Source organism: Scyliorhinus canicula, unplaced genomic scaffold, assembly GCF_902713615.1.
Source record: "Scyliorhinus canicula unplaced genomic scaffold, sScyCan1.1, whole genome shotgun sequence".
In the NCBI taxonomy this organism is placed as follows: domain Eukaryota; kingdom Metazoa; phylum Chordata; class Chondrichthyes; order Carcharhiniformes; family Scyliorhinidae; genus Scyliorhinus; species Scyliorhinus canicula.
In genome coordinates, this window is record NW_024055820.1 from 39,837 (window position 1) to 61,661 (window position 21,825).

Genomic DNA, 21,825 nt, shown 5'->3' on the forward strand with positions numbered 1-21,825 from the left:
GAATGGAGCAGGGAGAGACGATCCCTGGGGTGATGTTCAGTGAGTTCAGACGGAAGGGTAGCAGAGGGAATGGATCCGGGGGAGAGGATCCCTGGGGTGATGTTCAGTGAGGTCAGGCGGAGGGTAACAGAGGGAATGGAGCAGGGAGAGAGGATCCCTGGTGTGATGTTCAGTGAGTTCACGGGGATGGTATCAGAGGGAATGGAGCAGGGAGAGAGGATCCCTGGGGTGATGGTCAGTGAGTTCAGGGGGATGGTATCAGAGGGAATGGAGCAGGGAGAGAGGATCCCTGTGGTGGTGGTCAGTGAGTTCAGGGGGAGGGTAACAGAGGGAATGGAGCAGGGAGAGAGGATCCCTGATAAGATGTTCAGTGAGTTCAGGGGGATGAAAGCAGAGTGAATGGAGCAGGGAGAGAAGTCCCTGGGGTGATGTTCAGTGAGTTCAGGGGGATAGCATCAGAGGGAATGGAGCAGGGAGAGAGGATCCATGGTGTGATGGTCAGTGAGTTCAGGGGGATGGTATCAGAGGGAATGGAGCCGCGGGAGAGGATCCCTGCTGTGATGTTCAATGAGTTCAGGGCAATGGTAGCAGTGGAACTGGAACCTTTTCCATGTTTTAACCTTATTTACTGTGGACCGATGGACCTCAGTATTTAGGAATTACCACGATTTTCGCTCCCTTTTGTTACTCCTTTGCCCCAAACATTGGTGACAATGTGGACAGTCGTACTCGGTTATCTGTTCTGTGGAGTACTTCCCAGCCTTTCGGGCTCACCTCGTGGCTTGTACCCGTTTTTCTGTCTGCGTTACACATATAGCATGTGCTATTGTGATTATCTAATCGGACAACATGGAGAGAGATTCACTCTGTTAATCTGCGCTGCCGCACCCCTGGCGCAGTGTGAAGGGGCAATGTGAAGGAAACATTTTTTCTCCCATTCTTTGCCATGTATCGGCCTCAGATCAAGCAGATCCCCAACTGTTGAAAATTACTTCAAATGGGACTGTGATAGACCAGATTATGAGTTCAATCAGCGACTTTCTCCTCGCTGGACAATCATTCCGTCTCTGGATTTTACTTTCAGAAGGCCGAGGTCAAGATGCGTTGACACGGATGGGTCGCTGGGTGGCGCAGGCACGCTTGCACTGACAGGACGAGTGTAGAACACGTTTGAGAAAGGGGAGAACAGTCGAATAGGGGAAATTGAGTGGTGTCGAGGCCTTTGGGGAAAGGAGTTCAGCAAAGGCACATTTAGTTCATTTTTCAATCAGGATTTATTTTTAAAATTCCAGAGAACATTTTGCAGAAAAGTTCATTTAAAAATTAACAAAAGGGACAACAACCGAGTTTCACATTGAGAACAGTACACACTCGTCCTGAGCTGCAAAAATATATATTCAACTGTAACAGACTTTAGAAAGGAGAACAGGAGCTGAGCATAAACGGATGACAATAATTGCGAAAAAGGAATGAAAAAAGTTAATTAATTGCAGACGGAAATCAAGCTACAGAACAATTCTAAGATAAAATTACAGCACACCCATATTATTTCGTATATTTCAACTGAAAAACAGTTTAAAGTCACCAGGGGACATATGAATGCCTATTAGGGATCTTGATGAACAGCTGACGAAAATCTACGATGTCCAAACTTCAACCGATCACTCGATCTGTAAAAGAAGATTAAATAATGAATCAGATGTTGGTGACCTGAGACGTTCATTTTCGAGTTTCAAATTAATGAAAAGTTCAGAGGTTTCTCAAACCGCTTCATTCAGTCTGAAGAATGAGTGGATTGAATGTTCTCACCTTCACCAGAGTGACTGCAGCGCTGTAGGAAATGCTCAGGAAGAACAGGGTGATGAATGTGGAAGCGGTTGTCCAGATGTTGCCGTTATCATCCTCATCGTCTTCAGTCCAGGTGTGCTCTGTAGAGTCTGGCCGACGAAATATAATTAGATTTTTTTCATCCAGGATATCTTATTTTGCTTGATATTTATTATTATTTATCTTTTATAAATGAGTAAGTCGTTCTCTAATTTACTTTCCATTGTACATCTTCTGCTAATCTCGTGACACTCAGAAACTGATTTATTTAAATAACTCCACAGTTGTTCATCTTTTACTTCCTCAAACAGTTCGTGTCGCAAAACATGACAGCTTTTATTCAGTTTCAGTTTATTTTCGAACAATTTGGCACAATGGGAGATTATTATGATTGATATTGACGGAAGTTCGCTGAGCTACTTATTTGGAAACTTTGAATGTTTTTGTTCCGAACGCGGACGTCAGTTCCTATCTTATTTGTTTACTTTTGGTTGAAACACTTGTCATGTCACTTACTTAAACCAGTTTCGTAGTCAGAACATTATTTCAGTGCCTTTGTGGGATCATTATGGAATAGGGATGGGTATGGATGCATATGCCCATTAAAACAGTTACATTCCAAATATACTGTCATCCCGCCGTTTGTTTCTTTGAACTCGAGTAACTCCTAATTTGTATCATCTGTTTGAATGTGTGTATGAGCGTTAATGCGAGTATTCATATGTCAATTAGGTTTAACTGCTGTGAGTGTCTGTATACAGAGGCTGTTTAGCTCACAGGGCTAATCGCTGGCTTTGAAAGCAGACCAAGGCAAGCCAGCAGCACGGTTCGATTCCCGTAACAGCCTCCCCGAACAGGCGCCGGAATGTGGCGACTAGGGGCTTTTCACAGTAACTTCATTTGAAGCCTACTCGTGACAATAAGCGATTTTCATTTTTTCATTTTCATATTTTGTGACTATATCGATGTGTATGCACGAGTGAGTTATTTTGTCTTTGTTTATTTCTTAATAGTTGTGTTAATGCAAGCTTATGCGTTCATGCCTGCTAATATATGTAGTAATATATTTCTTTTCGCGCCACATATCTATCAATATACTAATCTGTGTGTCCCTTTGTGCGTGTGAGTGCGGGTATTGTGTGTCTGTGTGAGTGGGATAATGTGTATATTTATGTGCTGATATATTTGTATGACTATATTTTGAAATGTGTTTATGTCCTCCTGTGTGCGAATGTGCGTTTTCGTGTTCTCTCGTGCATGGCCATGCAAATGTTTGCATCTAGATCTGTGTGTGTGTGTGTGCGGTGCTGTGCTGTCTCTTCATCTATGTGATTGTGCGCCCGTATGAAGTATGTGAATGTGCATCAATGTGTGTCCATATGTGTGTGTTAATGTGTGCGAGTGTACTCCTTTATGTCTGCATCACAGTCTGCGTCAACGTGTGCTGAGTTACATGTTGATGGTTACGCATGTTTGTCACGTCGTTGTGTGAGTCTGCCTGTCTGGCTTAATATATTTGTATTTATGTCTGTTTGTGCGCGCGTGAGTGTGTATCTACATGTGCATATGTATGTGTGCATTTCTGTCTGTGCATGTGTATATGCGTATATTTTGTGCGGGACTGCAGGGGTTTGCACGTGACAAACCGAAAAAGGAGCGTTACTTTATTTTAAAATTGAGTTTTTTAAAGACATATTTTATACCATGCTTCATGCAAGTTTAAAACCTGGAGCCAGTAAGTTCGAAATGACTTTAATTGGTGAAATCTCCTTGCAGTAGATACACGTTCCCTTCCAAAGGGAGGATAGTGAGCTCATTGTTTCGCTATCCAAGGTGGGCTAAGCAATATCCCGATCGGTTCGCTGCGTTGAGGAGATGGCGGTACAGTGAGTTACCCAATGTACTTTCCCCTCAGTTTCTTGGTAACGTGGAAGAAAATGTAATGTATTTGCTCTTCAGTTTTCTTTGTTGGGGAACAGGGGGTTCAGTGAATTGAATAATGCCCCTCCCCGGCTCTACGTTGGGGAATTGGGGGTACAGTGTATCAACTAATATCCCTTCCGCTCTCGTTTTGGAGGAGTGGGTACTTTTGATTAACTAATGACGCTCCCGCTCTCTTTATTGCGGAAGTAGGGTAAAGTAGATTATCTAATGCCAACCTGTATTTGTTGGGGAGTGGGAGTACAGAAGATTAATAAATGCCTCTCCCGATATCTTTGTTGGGAAAATAAGAGTGTAGTGGGTTAACTAATGCCCCCTCCCACTCTTTTTTGGAGAAGTGGGTGTACAATGCTTTAACTAATGCCCCTCACTATCTCTTTGTTGGAAAAGTAGGGATACAATGGATTAACTAATATTCCTCCCCCTCTATTTGGAGGCCATATTAGATTTGGTGCTTGGCAACGAACCAGGCTAGGTGTCAGATATCTCGGTGGGAGAGCATTTCGGTGACAGTGACCACAATTCCTTGACCTTTGCCATAGTCATGGAGCGGGATAGGAACATACCGTATGGGAAGGTATTTAATTGGGGGACGGAAAATTATATTGCTATTAGACAGGAGTTGGGGAGCATAAATTGGGAACAGATGTTCTCAGGGGAATTCACAACAGTAATGTGGGTGTTATTGAAGGAGTACTTGCTGCGAGTGCTGGATAGTTTTGTTCCACTGAGACAAGGAAGGAATGGTAAGGTGAAGGAACCTTGGATGACAAGTGAAGTGGAGCTTCTAGTCAAGAGGAAGAAGGAAACTTACGTAAGGTTGAGGAAGCAAGGATCTGACTCGGCTCTAGAGGGTTACAAGGTAGCCAGGAAGGAACTAAAAAATGGACTTAGTAGAGCTAGAAGAGGGCATGAAAAAGTCCTGGATGGAAGGATTAGGGAAAACCCCAAGGCGTTCGACACTTATGTGAGAAATAAGAGGGTGGTCAGAGTGAGAGTAGGGCCGATCAGGGATCGTGAAGGGAACTTGTGCAGAGAGTCTGAGGAGGTAGGAGAGGCCCTAAATGAATATTTTGCTTCAGTATTCATTCGAGAGAGGGACACTGTTGCTCGTGACAACAGCGTGAAGGAGGTTGATAGGCTCGAACAGCTTGATATTAAGAAGGAGTATGTGCTGGAAATTTTGAAAGGCATCAGGATAGAGAAGTCCCCTGGACCAGAGGGGATATAGCCAAGGTTAAAAGGGGAAGCGGGGGAGGCGAGTTCTGCGCCGTTGGCGATTATCTTTGCGTCCTCACTCTCCACTGGAGTAGTACCGGATGATTGGAGCAGGCAAATGTTGTTCTCCTCTTCAAGAAAGGGAATAGGGAAATCCCTGGGAATTACAGACCCACCAGGCTTACGTCTGTGCTGAGCAAAATAGTGGAAAGGATTCTGCGAGATAGGATTTATGATTATTTAGAAAAACATAGTTGATTAAAGATAGTCAGCATGGCTTTGTGAGGGACAGGTCATGCCTCTCAAGCCTCCTCGAATTATTTGAGGATGTGACGAGACACATGGATGAAGGTCGGGCAGAGGATGTGGTGAATATGGATTTCAGTAAGGGTCCGTACGGTAGGCTCATTCAGAAAGTTAGGGGGCATGGGATACAGGGAAATTTGGTTGTCTGGATACAGAATTGGCTGGCCGAAAGAAGACAGTGGATGGTCGTGTATGTTTATTATAAATTACTTGGATGAGGAAGTGGAAGGGTAGGTTAATACGTTTGCCAATGACACGATTGTTGGGTGAGTTGTAGATAGTGTTGAGGGTTGTTGCAGGTTACAACAAGACATTGACAGGATGCAGAGCTGGGCTGAAAAGTGGCAGATGGAGTTCAACCTAAATATGATTCATTTTGGAAGGTCGAATTTGAATGCTGAATACAGGGTTAAAGGCAGGATTCTTGGAAGTGCGGACGAACAGAGAGATCTTGGGGTCTACATACATAGATCCCTCAAAGTTGCCACCCAGGTTGATAGCGCTGTTAAGAAGGTGTATGGTGTGTTGGCTTTCATTAACAGGAGGATTGAGTTTAAGAGCCACGATGTTTTGCTGCAGCTTTATAAAACCTTGGTTAGGCCACACTTGGAAAATTGTGTCCAGTTCTGGTCACCTCAATATAGGAAAGATGTGGATGCTTTGGAGAGGGTGCAGAGGAGATTTTCCAGGATGCTGCTTGGACTGGAGGGCATGTCTTATGAAGAAAGGTTGAGGGAGCTAGGGCTTTTCTCACTTTTTTCCCCAGGGAGGTAATGGCTGTCACGACGGGACATAATTCTAAGGTGATTGTTGGGAGGTATAGGGGAGATGTCAGAGGTAGGTTCTTTGCACAGAGAGTGGTGGGTGTGGGAATGCAATGCCAGTGGAGGTGGTGGAGTTAGACTCATCAGGGACATGTAAGCGACTCTTGGACAGGCACATGGACAGCAGTACATTGAAGGGGTGTCGGTTAGGTTGGCCTTAAATTAGGATAAATGGTCGGCATAGCATCTTGGGCCGAAGGGCCTGTACTGTTCGGTGTTGTATGTTCTGTTTGTTGGGGAGTGGGGGCACAGAAGATTAAGTAATGCCCCTTCCCCTCTCTTTGTTGGGTAGTGGGCTACAGTGGATTAGCTATTGCACCTGCCCCTCTCGTTTTTGATAAAATGGGAGCACAATTAATCAATTAATGCCCCTTTCTCTCTATTTTTGAGGAGTGGGAGCACAGTGGACTAACTAATGCATCTCCACCTTTCTTTCTTCATAACACATGCACTCCAGTCCAAGCAGCATCCTGGTAAATCACATCTGTACCGTCACCAAAGCATCCACATCCTTCCCATAATGAGGCGACCAGAACTGAACACAATAAGCCAAGGACAGAATATATAAAACAAAAGAGAGTGGTGAAGGTAAATATTGGTCTTTTAGAGGATGAGAAGCGAGTTTCAACAATGGGAGATGAGTAAATGGCTGAGGAACTGAACAGGTTTTCTGGGTCGGTCTTCAGAATGGAAGACACAAATAACATGCCAGTGATTGATAGGAATGAGGCTATGACATGTGATGACCTTGAGAGGATTGTTATCACTAAGGAGGTAGTGATGGGCAAGCGAATGGGACTAAAGGTAGACATGTCTCCTGGCCCTGATGGAATGCATCCCAGAGTGCTAAAAGAGATGGCTAGGGAAATTGCAGATGCACTAGTGATAATTTACCAAAATTCACTAGACTCTGGTGTGATCCCGATGGATTGGAAATTAGCTAACGTGACACCACTGTTTAAAAAAGGAGGTAGGCAGAGAGCGGGTAATTATAGGCCAGTGAGCTTAACTTCGGTAGTAGGGAAGATGCTGGAATCTATCATAAAGGAAGAAATAGCGAGGCATCTGGATATAAATTGTCCCATTGGGCAGACGCAGCATGGCTTCATAAAGGGCAGGTCGTGCCTAACTAATTTAGTGGAATTTGTTGAGGATATTACCAGTGCAGTAGATAACGGGGAGCCAATGGATGTGGTATATCTGGATTTCCAGAAATCCTTTGAAAAGTTCCCACACAAATGTTTGCTGCATAAGATAAAGATGCATGGTATTAAGGGTAAAGTAGTTGCAAGGATAGAGGATTGGTTAATTAATAGAAAGCAAAGCGTGGGGATTAATGGGTGTTTCTCTGGTTGACAATCAGTAGCTAGTGGTGTCCCTCAGGGATCAGTGTTGGGCTCACAATTGTTCACAATTTGCATAGGTGATTCGGAGTTGGGGACCAAGGGCAATGTGTCCAGGTTTGCAGATGACACTAAGATGAGTGGTAAAGCGAAAGGTGCAGAGGATACTGGAAGTCTGTAGAGGGTTTTGGATAGGTTAAGTGAATGGGCTCGGGTCTGGCAGATGGAATACTATGTTGACAAATGTGAGGTTATCCATTTTGGTAGGAATAACAGCAAACGGGATTATTATTTAAACTATAAAATATTAAAGCATGCTGCTGCGCAGAGAGACCTGGGTGTGCTAGTGCATGAGTCACAGAAAGTTGGTTTCCAAGTGCAACAGGTGATTAAGAAGGTGAAAGGACTTTTGTCCTTCATTGCTAGAGGGATGGAGTTTAAGTCTAAGGAGGTTATGCCGCAATTGTATAAGGTGTTAGTGAGGCCACACCTGGAGTATTGTGTTCAGTTTTGGTCTCCTTACTTGAGAAAGGACGTACTGGAACTGGAGGGTGTGCAGAGGAGATTCACTGGATTAATCCCAGAGCTGAAGGGGTTGGATTACGAGGAGAGGTTGAGTAGACTGGGACTGTACTTGGAAGGATGAGGGGGGATCTTATAGAAAGATATAAAATTATGATGGGAATAGATAGGATAGCTGCGGGCAGGTTGTTTCCACTGGCGGGTGAACGCAGAACTATGGGGCATAGCCTCAAAATAAGGGGAAGTAGATTTCGGACTGAGTTTGGGAGGAACTTCTTCACCCAAAGGGTTATGAATCTATGGAATTTCTTGCGCAGTGAAGCAGTAGAGGTTCCTTCATTAAATGTTTTTAAGATAAAGATAGATAGTTTTTGGAAGAGTAAAGGGATCAAGGGTTATGGTCTTCAGGCTGGAAAGTGGAGCTGAGTCCACAAAAGATCAGCCATGATCTCATTGAATGGCGGAGCAGGCTCGAGGGGCCAGATGGCCTACTCCTGCTCCTAGCTCTTACGTTATCTTCTTAATTGTGGTCTAACCAGGGTTTTATGAAGCTGCAGAAAAAAAATCTATTTTCTGGGGAAATGGCGTAAAGTGGATTAGCTTTTACCCCTCTCCAGCTCTTTGTTCGGAAAATGAGGGAGAGTGGTTTAACTAATGTCCCTCCCCCTCTCTTTTCTTCGGAAGTAGGAATACAGTGAAACAATTAATTCCACGCCCATCTCTCTGTTGGGGAAATGGGGGATGTCGTTATGCCACTCCACCTCTCTTTTATGGGAAAGTGTGGTTACAGTAGATTAAGTGGCGCCCCTCTCCTCCTCTTTGTTGGGGAATTGGGGGTACAGTGCATTACTAATGCCCCCCCCCCTCTGTTTGTTGGGGAAGCGGGGTACAGTGCATAAGTAATGCCTCTCTCTCTTTGTATTTTTCAGAACATGGGGATTCAGTGGAGAAATAAATATTCCTCCCCCTCTCTGTATTGGGGAAGTGGATGTTCATTGGATTAAGTAATGCTCCTCTACCCACACACTTTGTTGGGGAAGTGGGTACAATGCATTAACTGGTGCCGTCTCCATCTATTAGGTGGGGAAGTGGCCGTAGCGTGGGTTAACTAGTGCCCCTTCCATCTTTTTGATGGGGAAGTGGGGGTACAGTGGATTAACAATTTCCCAGTTCTCTCTCTGACTGGGAGTTGTTGGTCCATGTTTCCGTGTGACGCTCAATGCATTTCCCAGTGGGTGTGATACAGCAACTTAAAGCTGGCATCAATTTTAAAGGGATGGACAATGAGAGAAGCAGGAACACCGAGATCTGAATGTGATGGGTTTGTTTGTCTGAAATGGGAAATTGTCCTACTTATCCTCAGCGGGAGGAAAGTCAATGAAGATATTTTGCTGAATCCTGGAATGAATGAGTTTTACTCCGCCTCTAACCGAGGGTGTATCTGAACTTGGAGCACTGCCTTTAAAACTCTGGGGTCTAAGACCTGTAGAAATCTGACTCCAATTAAACAGGTCTAACATTAGCAAAGTGGAAGCACCATTAATTACGCAGTCTTATATTTAAATCACAATTGAAGGGGGAAACGCTTTATTATTTTATTGCAGTTCGAAATGTAACTGATCGTTTCAAATTGTCATGAATTAACGTTGTCCATCAAAGCAAGGAAATGTTAACAACATTCGGTTTACCGCTGGATTTATTAACCGTTCTGCTGATGATCTTCAGGGGGATGGCTTCATGTCCCGCCACACAGGAGTAAGAAGCGCCGCTGGCCCACTCCTCCGCTGCAATGGATAACAGGCTGTACATGAAGAAGGAGCTATTGCCGTTCTCCGCCATCACCTCGGTGTTCTTGTAGTTCCCGGGATTCACCGGCTTGTCATTGACGGTCCACTTGACGAAGATCTCTCGGGGAGAGAAACCTCTCACTAGGCAGCTGAGGGAGACGAATCTCTGAGCGGAGACGTCTTCAGCCGAGGGCAGGAGGACAGAGACGGACGGTTCCCGCGGATTGGGATCTGCAGAAAATGTACAATAAATGTCAATAAAATGGGGGGTCCCGGAGACAATGGAAACTCGAGGTCCACAACAAGTCCCCCCTCCCACATACACACACACTCACACCTTGCTCCTAGAGAATTGGGAAACTGCCAATGTGACACCCTTATTCAAAAATGGAGGAAGGCAAAACGCGGTAACTATAGGTTAGTGACCTTAATACATGTCATTGGTGAACCGATTGAGTCAGTTCTATCGGACATAACAGCAGAACATTTAGAAATACATAAAACATCAAGCAGTCAGAATTCATGAAGGAGATATCATGCCTCGAAAATGAATTAGAACTATTTGCGGTGGTAACGAGCAGACTAGAGTGTAAAGAACCAGTAGATGTAATATATATGAATATTTAAAACAGCTTTTGATAAGTGAATGACAAATTGACAATTTGTGGATGACAACAAGGTTAGCTGGAAGGCAAGTGGCGAGGATGAAACAATAGATCTACGGAGGGACGTGGACAGCTTCAGTAACTGGACAAATTTGGCTAATGGAGCAAAATGTAGGACAATGTGACGTCATGCACTTTGGTCGGAGGACTAAAATAGCAGAATGTTATTAAAATGGAGATAAACATAGAAAGCTGCAACAACGAGTGATTTAGGAGTCCTCGTGTAGAAATCATGACAAGCCAGCATGCATGTTCAAGGCAAGGCAAATTGAATGTTGGCCTTTATTTTAAAGGAAATGAAATAGAAACATAGGGAAACCTTGCTCAAACTACACAGTGTACTCATTAGACCACACCTGATATCCTTTGACAGTTTTGGTGCCCTTATCTCAGGAATACATACTATTTTGAAGGCAGCACAGAGAATGTTCACGAGGTTGATCCCGGGTCCGGAAGGATTTTCTTATGAGTAGAGGTTGAGTAGGTTGGGACTCTCGGTTGGGGTTTAGAGTAATGAAGGCCACGTCAGTGAGGCATAACTGATTCTCAGGGGGTTTGACAGGGTAGATGCTGAGAATTTACTCTCCGTTGTGGGAAACTTTCGGAACAGAGTGCAGCGTCAAAGAGTAAGGGGTCGCCCATTTAATACAGAGATGAGGAGGAATTTCTTCTCTCAGAGGGCAGTGAGGCTGTGGAATTCTTTACACTGAGAGCTGCAGAGGGTGGGTCGTTAAATATGTTCAAGGTAGAGATGGATAGACTATTAATCAGCCAGGGAATAAAATTATACGGGAATAAAGTGGGAACGTGGAGGTGAGGATAATCATATCAGATTATCTCACTGAATGCCAGAGCAGTTCCAGTGGTTCCAATGGCCTATATCTGCTCCTTTGGCGTATGATCTTTGGTCTTGCTCCATCAAAACCCAATATCACTGCCTTCAATGCATTGTTCATTCATCAAAATCAATTTCCCCCTTAAAGCCTACAGGTCCAAAGTGTTTAGTTAGTAGAATTACCAATCAGAGTACAACAGAAATATACTGAGTACTAAGTGTTGACCGCTGCACTGACATAAGAGACAGACACAATGACTCACTTGTTGCTTCAATCTCACCGCTCACCTATTTTATTATGGATGGAATTTCTTAAAGGAGTTGGCAGGTCCTGATGGCTCGCCACACAGTCAAACACAGCCCCACTCAGCCAGGCTTGTGTCGAGATGTTTAATTTGCTGACCACGCTCTCAGTATCTGCCCCAGGCTGGTCGGCAATCTCTGATTTCAGCGGCTTCTTCGCTTCACTCCAGGACACGTTGACTCCATAAGGAGCATTCGAAATGTCGCAGGTTAAGGTTACAGTTACCTCCAGTAAGACCTGTTCTATTGATGGTGGCAGTATTGTTACTGAGGCGTAAGTGCAAACGGAAGAATCTGTGAATGAATAAATGAAAATCATCCCAAGTTTCACCTTCAAAATTCCGGCAGCAGCATTCAGATCACTTTCGAGATGGGAATAAATCAACTTCGAAATATCAACCTCTAAAGGTCACCTTTAATCTTCTCTACACAATGGAAAACCTGCTGAGTGAGTGAAAATTACTCTCATTGTTAAAGTCGTTCAGTCCCGGCCTCATTCTAACAATTGTGCATTGCCACATTCCTAATGCAAATATTCCATTCCTGATCTCATAAATTTAGTAATGAGGGGTGATTTTTAAAGAGGGTGGATGTACTTTCCAACACTTTTCCCCGGAGCTGTTATCAGTAAAACGTTCCAGACACCCACTGCCTCTCAAATATAATCATCTGTCTCAGGGTAAAGCTTATATCAAGTCCACCTCACTCACAAAATTACTCATAAGTAGAGGAAATATTATTTGCATTTCTGATAACATTCTGAATGGTGATCAATCCTAATGCAGCTTTTACATCAGAATGAAACACAAACTACATGTCAGTAAATTAGAAGTTGTTCTGTGCTTTGTACTAACTTCAGTAATTCCTGATTTTGATTAACATCATAGTGCAGGATGATTTATTGTTTCCTCTGTTTGCGTCTCTTACCAGGCGCGGCGATCCTTTGACTTTGGGTGACCTCTTGATGAGTGACCTGGCAGGTATATATCGCTCTGCTGAACCATTCCCCAGCGGAGACTGTCAGCCGACTGCTCGCCGAGAAGTTCCCATTCTGTTCACAGGCGGGAGAGGTGATAATTCCTGAAGTCATGGGTTGTCCATTCTTCAGCCACTTCACCGCCATTGATATTGGATGGAAATCGACGATTGAACAGACCATAGTTGCAAATTTCCTTCTTGTGATTTCTTCACTGGAAGTAACGGTGAGGAGAACATTTGGAGTGTTGACAGGTGGAGGGCCTTCAAGAAACATGTGTTAAACATTTCTTACAGAAGAAATTGAGAATACATGAAAGGACCTCATAGTTTAACAGGTATTTTGCGGTCAATAGGCATAAACCTGGATTTCCCAGGGGTAAGGACTATGCAGAGTATTACAAATGAGTTATAACCAGCAGCCTATACAAGGAAATTACAGGTTTTCTATTTCTCACAGTTTCTACAACACTTACATGTCATTCCAATGCTCTTGTCTGAGCCGCTGTGTCGGACCTCACAGCTGATTTTGCTGCATCCCCCCTCTGACTCGGTGATGGTTAACTGGCTGCTCAGGGTGTAGGTTCCCTTATTGTTTCTCACTGACGGGTATTTCTTAACTCCAGTAGTGATCGGCTGCCCATCTTTCTTCCAGGTGAGACTGGTGATTTCTGGGGAGTAGTCCATCGCCAAACAGCCGTAGGTCACGGAGCCGTCGGTATTCTTTTGCTGACAGGAGGAGACCAGGCTGTAAAGAGTGGGCGGAGACGGTGTCCCTGGGAAAGAATGGTCGACTCAACAAGTTAGACTCGATTATGTGTGTTTAAGATATCTCACAAGTCATAATTTGGATACAGTTAAAAAGTTATCCTATTTTCCCCATTAAAACCTGCATCAACATTTTAGTTTCTATTAATTCTATCATTTGAGAGTCACCATCTGTCTATTCCCTCTTTAAAAACTCACAGCTCTTGTTCTATCGCTGTCACATTAGAGAAAATTAATATTTTGATGTCACCTCAATGGTGCCCCATTCATTACATTAAAATAGAAGGGAAGATGATCTCCCAATTATTTCTATTACAATTTATTTCTCAATCAACAGCACTTTGTGGTAAAGCAAAATTTCCCTTTTATATAATTACATATTTTGAAATTGCCTATGTTCAAACTAACTGATGCCACCTCCCCTCCCCAACTCACTACCCCAGTCCCCGAAACAAAGAATGGGGAATTTGCTTTAGAAATACCTCCCAAAGGCAGAATTACCATAAAACTCTACAGTTGAGTAAAGGTTCAAGTAACTCCAATATTTTCAAATCATGGGATCATGCACGTTAAGAGCAGGATTGGGGCATTCGGTCCCTCAGTTCTCCTGTGCCATTCAATAAGATCATGGCGCAGCAGATTGTGGTGTTGCTTCCACATTCCATCAGCTCTCTATCCTTGCCACGAGGATCCTGGCCTTTTCCTGGCTCTCTGTGCTTTTCCGAGCTCTCTGAACCTTCCATCGCCTCTCTGTAATCTGTATAGCTGCTCTGCACTTCAACCGGTTCATTGCTCTTTGTGTCGTCTCCCGGAACTCTCCACTGGCTCTTTGCACTTTCCCCTGATTCTTGGCGCTTGCCCAGCAATCGGCGTTTTCCTCAGGCTCCCTACCCTTTCTCTCCACTCTCTGCGCTCGGCTCTCTACACATTTTACCAGGTTCATTGCTGTTTCTCAGATCTCTCCTTTATAGAGGCTTCCCGTGCTTCCCCGAAGCTCTCTGTCCGTTCTACGGATTATATGCATGGCTCTCGGTCATCCTGTCTACACTTTCCCCCGCTTCATCAGCCTGCGACTCTGGCGCTACTGCCTTTCCAGGCACCCGGATCCTGGTGCCACTCGTACTCAGGTTTTGCACAGGTTCTCTCTTCCACTCACGTTGCAGCTCCCCTCCCGCCCATTTGGTGAGTGGGAGTGCGAGAGGGCAAGTGAGTAAATTGGTGAGGGTGAGCGAGCAGGCGGTGTGATTGACGGTGTGTGATAAAGAAGTGGGTAGGTCTGAATGTGTATGCGTGAAAATGGGTGACTGAGTGTGGATGAGTGAGGGTGGATCGGTGAGTGAGTTGAAGGTGAGGTGTATAGGTGACGATGGGTGATTAAGGGTGAGTGAGCGAGAGGCTTGGGGCTGTGAGAGTGGGTGCGCGTTAGGGTGCCTGTGTGTGGTTGAATGAGGCTTGACCAGTAAGATAAGTGCATGAGTGAGGGTGGATGCGTGACGAAGAGAAATCGACAGGATGTCAGTGAACGTGAGTGAGTGAGGGTTGGTGCGTGTGGGTGAGTGAATTATGTTGGGTGAGTGAGTGATCGTCGATGAGTTAATGAGTGTGGTTTACTGTGGATGAGTGAGAATGAGTAAGCCTCAGTGAGTGTAGGAAGGGTGCGTGTGTGAGTGAGGTTGAATGAATGAGTGAGAGCAAATGACGGTCCCCGAGTGGGCTGGGTGTGTGAGGGTGGGAGAATGAGTGAGGGTGCGTGAATTAGGGTGGACGAATGAGCATGCCCAAATAAGTCAGCGTGTATGAGTAAGGTATGTGAGTCTGAGTGATCTAGGGTGGGCGATTGAGGGAAAATGTGAGATTGGGGAGAAAGAGGATGACTGAGAGAATGTTCGCAAGTGAGGGTGATAGGGTGAGTGTGGGTATGTAAGGATGAGTGAGTGAGCGTGGATGAGCGAGGATGGGTAAATGAGGGTGAGTTAGTGCGGGTGCGTTTACTGTGGGTGGGTAATGTTGAGTGAGCGTAGGTGAGTGAGTCAGAGTGGGGAGCTAAATTGATTGAGTGCGGGTAAGTGAATGAGATTGAGTGAGTAATTAAGGATCAGTGAGTGAGAGAGGGGTGCAGGACTAAGTGAAGTTGAGTGAATGAGGGTAGGTGAATGAGTGAAGTTGTGTGTGAGAGAGAGTTTTTGAGGTGCGCGTTTGTCTGGCTGTGTGAGAGTGTATGGGAAAGCGAGAGCATGTATGTATATGCGAGTGTATGAGAGTGGGAAAACGAGAGCATGTATGTATATGCGAGTGTATGAGAGTGGGAAACTTTTCGTCAAAGAGTGTGTGGGTGTGCGTGTCTGAAAGGGAAAGAGAGCGAGCCTGTGTGTATTTGAGAATGTGTTTGTGCGTGGATGTGTGAGAGAAATCTCCGCTGCACCCAGCCAAATTTTCACATTCCACATAGATACAAGTCTTTTAAAGAAAAAAAATCAAAATCCACTCTGAAACACAAGAGAAGGAAGCAGCAGGTTTACATCGATCAGGAAGATTCCTGGTGCCAACACAATGACCTTGCGCACAGAAACTGAACAGACACAAACGGTGCAACAACCGAGTTCGCAGCAGATAGATTTGTCCAATCTACCAACTTCATTGAAACTCTTTAAATCTAATTGATTAATAGTCAAATTATTATATAACTTATTTGAAATTAATTGATATTAGTTATCAATGTTGCGAAAAATGTCCAAAATATAATTTCGCTGAAAATAAGCATATCAAATATAACAGATTGAGCATAGTTAACAGAGATTCAGTGACCAGGGAAGAATTAAACAGACCAGCGAATACATTCATTAAAAACCGATTACCCCTGATTTATCCAATGCCTCAATTAAATGTAATCGACAAGAAAATTGGGGTGAATCACCGGAATAAAGGAATGCATTGTTTTCTAAATTCATTTTCGATACAATTTAAAATTCTCCAAAAGCTTTGATATATTGCGCTCCAATATACAACTGAATTGTCACACACGATTTATGTTAATTAGTCAGTATCAATATTGCATTGCAAGTTACTGTTATTGCAATTATTTGGCTTGTAAGGTGCTTTGCACTCTTTGATAAAAATAATAAAAAATTAATTTTCTACAATTCTAAACTTGTTCTTGCCTGGAACTTTGTTCTATAATCTTAAGCAATGTTAAACAACTACCCTCAAATCTGGATGGAAACATTCCAACATGTATACTTAACTTTTACTTAAACTTATAGTACAAATATTAGTACTTTATCTGTTTGCTTTTAATTCAACTGCCCTTTTTTAACCAACGAAATGTTAAATATGCATATTTCTGAACGTATTGATAAAGCTCAAATTTCATCTATTCTCAGACGGTAATTCAAATTATAAATCTATGTGTGAGCATTTCAAATACATTCAATGTAGGAACAAAGGAATTAAGAGCAGATGTAGGCAATTCAGCCCTTCTAGTCTGCTCCGTGATTCAATCAGATGCTGGCTGCTCTCTTCCTGGTCACAAATCTACCTTCCTACCTGTTGGACATATCCCTTTAACCGGTTTATCGTCAGAAATATATATATCTCCTTCTAGAAACCATGTGATAACTTAGTATCCACCGCATTCTGGGGCAGCGAGTTCCAGAAATTCACCAGCCTCTGCAAGAAGGTGCTCCTCATCATCTCAGTTCTAAATCCACTGCCTCTCAAACTATACCTGTGACCTCTCGTTCCAGTTTTTCCCACAAGGGGAAACATTTGGTCCACGTTTACTTTATCAGTCCCATTTAGTATTTGATGCGCCTAGATCATATACCCTTTCATCCTTGTAAACTCCAGCGAGAATTAGCCCAAACTGTTTAATCTCTCCTCATGTGTCAATCTTTCCATCCACTGACATCGAGAGAACTCTCCGTGTGTGTGCATATACATGACTGTGTGGAGTGGCGTGAAAGAGCGATGTAACTCGAAACGAAACCGCATGTATAAATAAATACAGTCGCTGGCATTTTATAATAATTAAAGGTGCTTCTGAGAGTTAATAACTCAGACATTCCCTGCAATGTAATTAATACAAATAGAACTGTATGAATGTAGATCCAATTCATACGTGTCAGACATAGTGAAAATAATTCATTCAGATCATCTACAGCACTGCAACATAATGAAAAATGAAAATGAAAATCGCTTATTGTCACGAGTAGGCTTCAATGAAGTTACTGTGAAAAGCCCCTAGTCGCCACATTCCGGGGCCTGTCCGGGGAGGCTGGTACGGGAATCGAACCGTGCTGCTGGCCTGCTTGGTCTGCTTTAAAAGCCAGCAATTTAGCCTGGTGAGCTAAACCAGCCCCTTTAAAATTCAACCACCTGCCCTGGTGGGATTCGAACAAGGGTCCCCCAGTTTCTGGATTACTAGTCCAGCAACTAATGAGCAAATGGAGTAGATAGTTTCTCATACAATTTAATATTTGATAAGAAATAAATATGAGGCTCAGATACGGTCTATTCTTCTATTACATCTTTTTTCTTTTGATTCTATACTGTGTACTGTACCTATATGGAAGACAAGATGTTATTTATTGCAAAATTAATATTCGCCTTTTGTAATTAATCTCTGTATTTCAATATTTTACTTGTGAACCCTCAGTCTTGTGCATTCGGAGCATTCCTAAGTTTCACATAAAAATATGAGAACAATTCCTTCACTGCCAGCGACCTCCACCTCTCAGAAAAACTCTTTATGATTAGATTAGTGACAATTATCTCACTATCCAACTACAAATGACATTGAAGGAATAATACTGTTGCGGATGCACAGAAAGAATTTAACTGGATACATGAATTGCAAAACTGCAATATAAAACTCCTACTTAAGTAACCACAAACGTAATCACGGATATAAAAAAAATTCAAAATCTCTTGGTAACTGAACACTGCTGTAGATTCAGTATATTATCATTAAAACAGTTCAGGTAAAATCACAAAATATTTCCAGCCTAGAAACCTTTCTGGTCATGCTAATGGTCTGGGGAGCACAGCAGAATTGTTAAAGGCGATTGATGATTAATGATATTTATATGGAACCATCTTTGGATAATATGGAGTTATAGTACCGCTTTATAATTGTTTAAATTATATTAATTTTACTTTCCAATTTGAAGAATTGTTAATTAAGTAGGTTGAGATTGCGGTAAGGAATTATGTTCTTAATGAAGCCGTGGTTTAGTTTAATCTATAATCATCAGTTAAATTATTTAAAAAGCCCTAATATACATTTAGGTCTATTCTATATTTACGAAACCTTCCTTTGTTTCCGTGCAATCGTGATTCAAGCTGTTTCACAGACGTTAACTATTTGCATTTAACCAGAAAACCTGTAGCCACTCAATGTCACCGAGTTTAACCAAGCAGAAACGTTAAACTGCTTCACAAATTGTACTTATGTAATTATTCAAAGTCATCCAGACACACAATCTCATCAGGGGGAAGTCACCAAAATCCATCACTGACGGACTGAACCCCGTTTCGTGGAGAAGCTGCTCAATTCTACATTCATCAGAACCAAACTGAACATTTAAAAAACATCTCAATATCGAATCCAGCAAGCCAGCTCAACACCAACTGTATGTTCAAACTAATCAGAAAAATGCCATGATAGCAATACCATTGTGAGGAGGTGGGATAGGTCCAAAATAACATGAATGGTTACCACATTTCATTCGTATTGGGCCACATTTCAACATATTTCATTACTATTATTTCATACTAATGTTTGCAGTAGTTGGGAAAAGCTGCAACCATCAGATGCCACCGAGATGAAACATTGCAGAATAACCAAGCTCTGGTTGCAATAGTAATGTATGATAGGAAAGAGTGTCTTATACGGTGGCTTAATTTAATCTTCAATTATCACTTTTTAAAACCCGTTCGAAAATCTTTTCTGTTTTCTGCCTACAATCATGCGTCAAGCAGTTTCAAACGCCAATATTTCATCCAATTAAAGGTCATGGAGCAACTCAGTATCACCGACTGCCAGGTTTGTAGAAACGCCAAACCATTTCTCAAATTCTACTAATTCAAAGTCACAATCTTCTCAGCAGAAAAACAACAAATCACATCACTGAGGGGTCAAGACTCGTTTCATGGAGAAGCAGCTCCATTCTAAAACACTTGCAAAGGAATTAAATTTCAAGAAAATCGCAATCTTGAAACAAACAAATCCGCCTGTCATCAAACGGATGAATAATCAAAACAAACAGAAATATGGAAGAATATCACCAGCATTTTGAATAAGCTGAACATGTTCAATACGTAAATGGAGAAACTGAAGATATTTAGCGTACATTATAGAACAGCCAAACTGTTTAACAGACGTTAGGTGTTTAAAATAATTCGGCCACACAGTGTCCTCAACAAATAAACACCAACTCACCACAACAAGGGACTGAAACCCTCAGCAGAAACTTTTGTCAAGAAGCACAGTATTTATCTAATTCTTTCCCGGTAGAATCACATGAAACATTGCAAAATATCTCAATACAGAATTGAACAATCCCACATTTCAATGAAGGAATGAATTGCTAAAATACAGAAACATATAAAATAACTACTCAAGTAAAGTAATACAATTAGTACACAATTAAATGGTTCTTACCTGAAATGACCGTCACCATGGTTCCCTGACCCCAGAAATCGAAGCCACCCATTGTAGTATATCTTACACAATAATAGATGGCCGTGTCTTCGGCCTTCAGACGTGTAATGGCCAATGAGAAGGTGTTGTTTGAAAGGTCTTTGGACGCAGTAAATCGATTATGAAATCCTGGGGCGTAGTTGTTGTTTGAAGTACTATCGTACCAAAGCAGCCAGTCCAGTCCCTGTCCCGGAAGCTGCCGGATCCAGCCCATCCAGTAGATGCCGAGATCGAACCCGCTTGTTTTACAGGACAGTCTCAGGGAACATCCCGGATGTCCAGTCTCTGCCTCTGGCTGAGTCAACACAACATCGGACTGGACACCTGTAAAAATATATCAAAAAGCCCGAGGATTAATGCTGGAGAAATGATTGGTGACTCTGGAACATTCCAGAGAGAGACTAACACTGAGACAGTAACAGTGAGAGACTTGGACAATAAAAACTACTCACGGGATAAGAAAGTCAGCAACAAACTGAGAGAAATGGCCCACCTCATCCTTCTGGCCATTTGGGGGAAATGGTTGTGTCAGGAACTCAGTGAACAAACCAGCTCCCGGACAGTTGGATTCGGGTCCCAGTGAGCGGCATTTAAATACCCGGCAGAAGGGGGCGGCTTTCCAGGCGCCGCCTGTTGATTCCCTGGTGGAGGCGGCGACTGGATCCACGTCCCACCTTCCACACCCCCAATAGAATGGACTCAGAGATTTTCAATAGGTTATTATTAAAATATACATTTATCTGTAACGGGATATTTGTTTGGATGAATGGATTCGTTTCAAAGTCTCGTCATCCTAATGGCGAAATTACATTTGAATAAAAGCAAATTCAATTGTAAATCAAGTCAGTTTATTTCTACACTCTAATTTAAGGGGTGAACATAAACAGGTTAAGTTACATTATCGCGGAATACATCATCTGTCCGTCTGATTTGCAACACCCAGTATCTCTTCCCATTACACCAATAAAGTATCAACTGCCCAATCGAATTGTTATCGACTCATGCAACGAAATACGGGGCATGAACAAAATTATTCTATTTACAGTGTGGATGGCCATCACTGTAAAATGTGGGTCGGTAGACAGAAATAAAATCCTCACATTATACGATGCTTCTCTTGGCATTATTCGAACTGCCCCTGAGCCTTAGACAGTCCTGTGAACATTAGCGGTGAAAGAAGCCACTTGCCTGATAATTCAGCAGTGAGTTGACAGAGAAACATAAAATTGATATTAACATTTGACAGAAGTTAACGAATCAGAACGGACACGGGGATTAGTAAAGTTGTCCTTCAGCATCCAAATCATTGTAACTAATTGTATTGACCACCGGCTGTCTAACATTCACTGGTGTTGGGAACACAGGATATCAGGACTTTGCGGCATATTACACAATATCACAAGAATAAATGTTTTATCTTCCACTGAAGCAGGTCATGAACTGGTCATTTCTCCACTCATTGGCAGCAATGAGAGGGATTGCTAATTAATGGGAATCAGCACAAATTAAACTGTACAGAACACGGTGCTGATCAGGTATAAGAGACGCCCCCGTTTAAATGAGGTCAGCAACTCGGAGAATATTCCAGGAATTCCGGCGGATTCAAGGCCGTTTTATGATTTTCTTTTAATTTTTGTGCCATTCCCCTCATCCTATTGGTGTTGGTAATTGGGTCCATCAACACCACTCACTCCCACTCCATTAGGTTCTTAACAAACGGACTTGAATAACTAAAGTGACCTTTATTCAGGACTAATATAAATTACATAGAATTTACAGTGCAGAAGGAGGCCATTCGGCCCATCGAGTCT

General features: G+C 42.8%; 1 gene segment (V, D, J or C); it reads right to left on the reverse strand.

Moving 5' to 3' along the window:
- Window positions 1–1,646: 1,646 nt before the first annotated feature.
- LOC119961130 lies at window positions 1,647–20,512 on the reverse strand. The segment is given in 8 exon segments: window positions 1,647–1,670; window positions 1,810–1,937; window positions 9,670–9,999; window positions 11,557–11,865; window positions 12,499–12,810; window positions 13,023–13,322; window positions 19,976–20,338; window positions 20,467–20,512. Coding segments are annotated over 8 exon segments (1,797 nt in total).
- Between the last annotated feature and the right edge of the window lie 1,313 nt (window positions 20,513–21,825).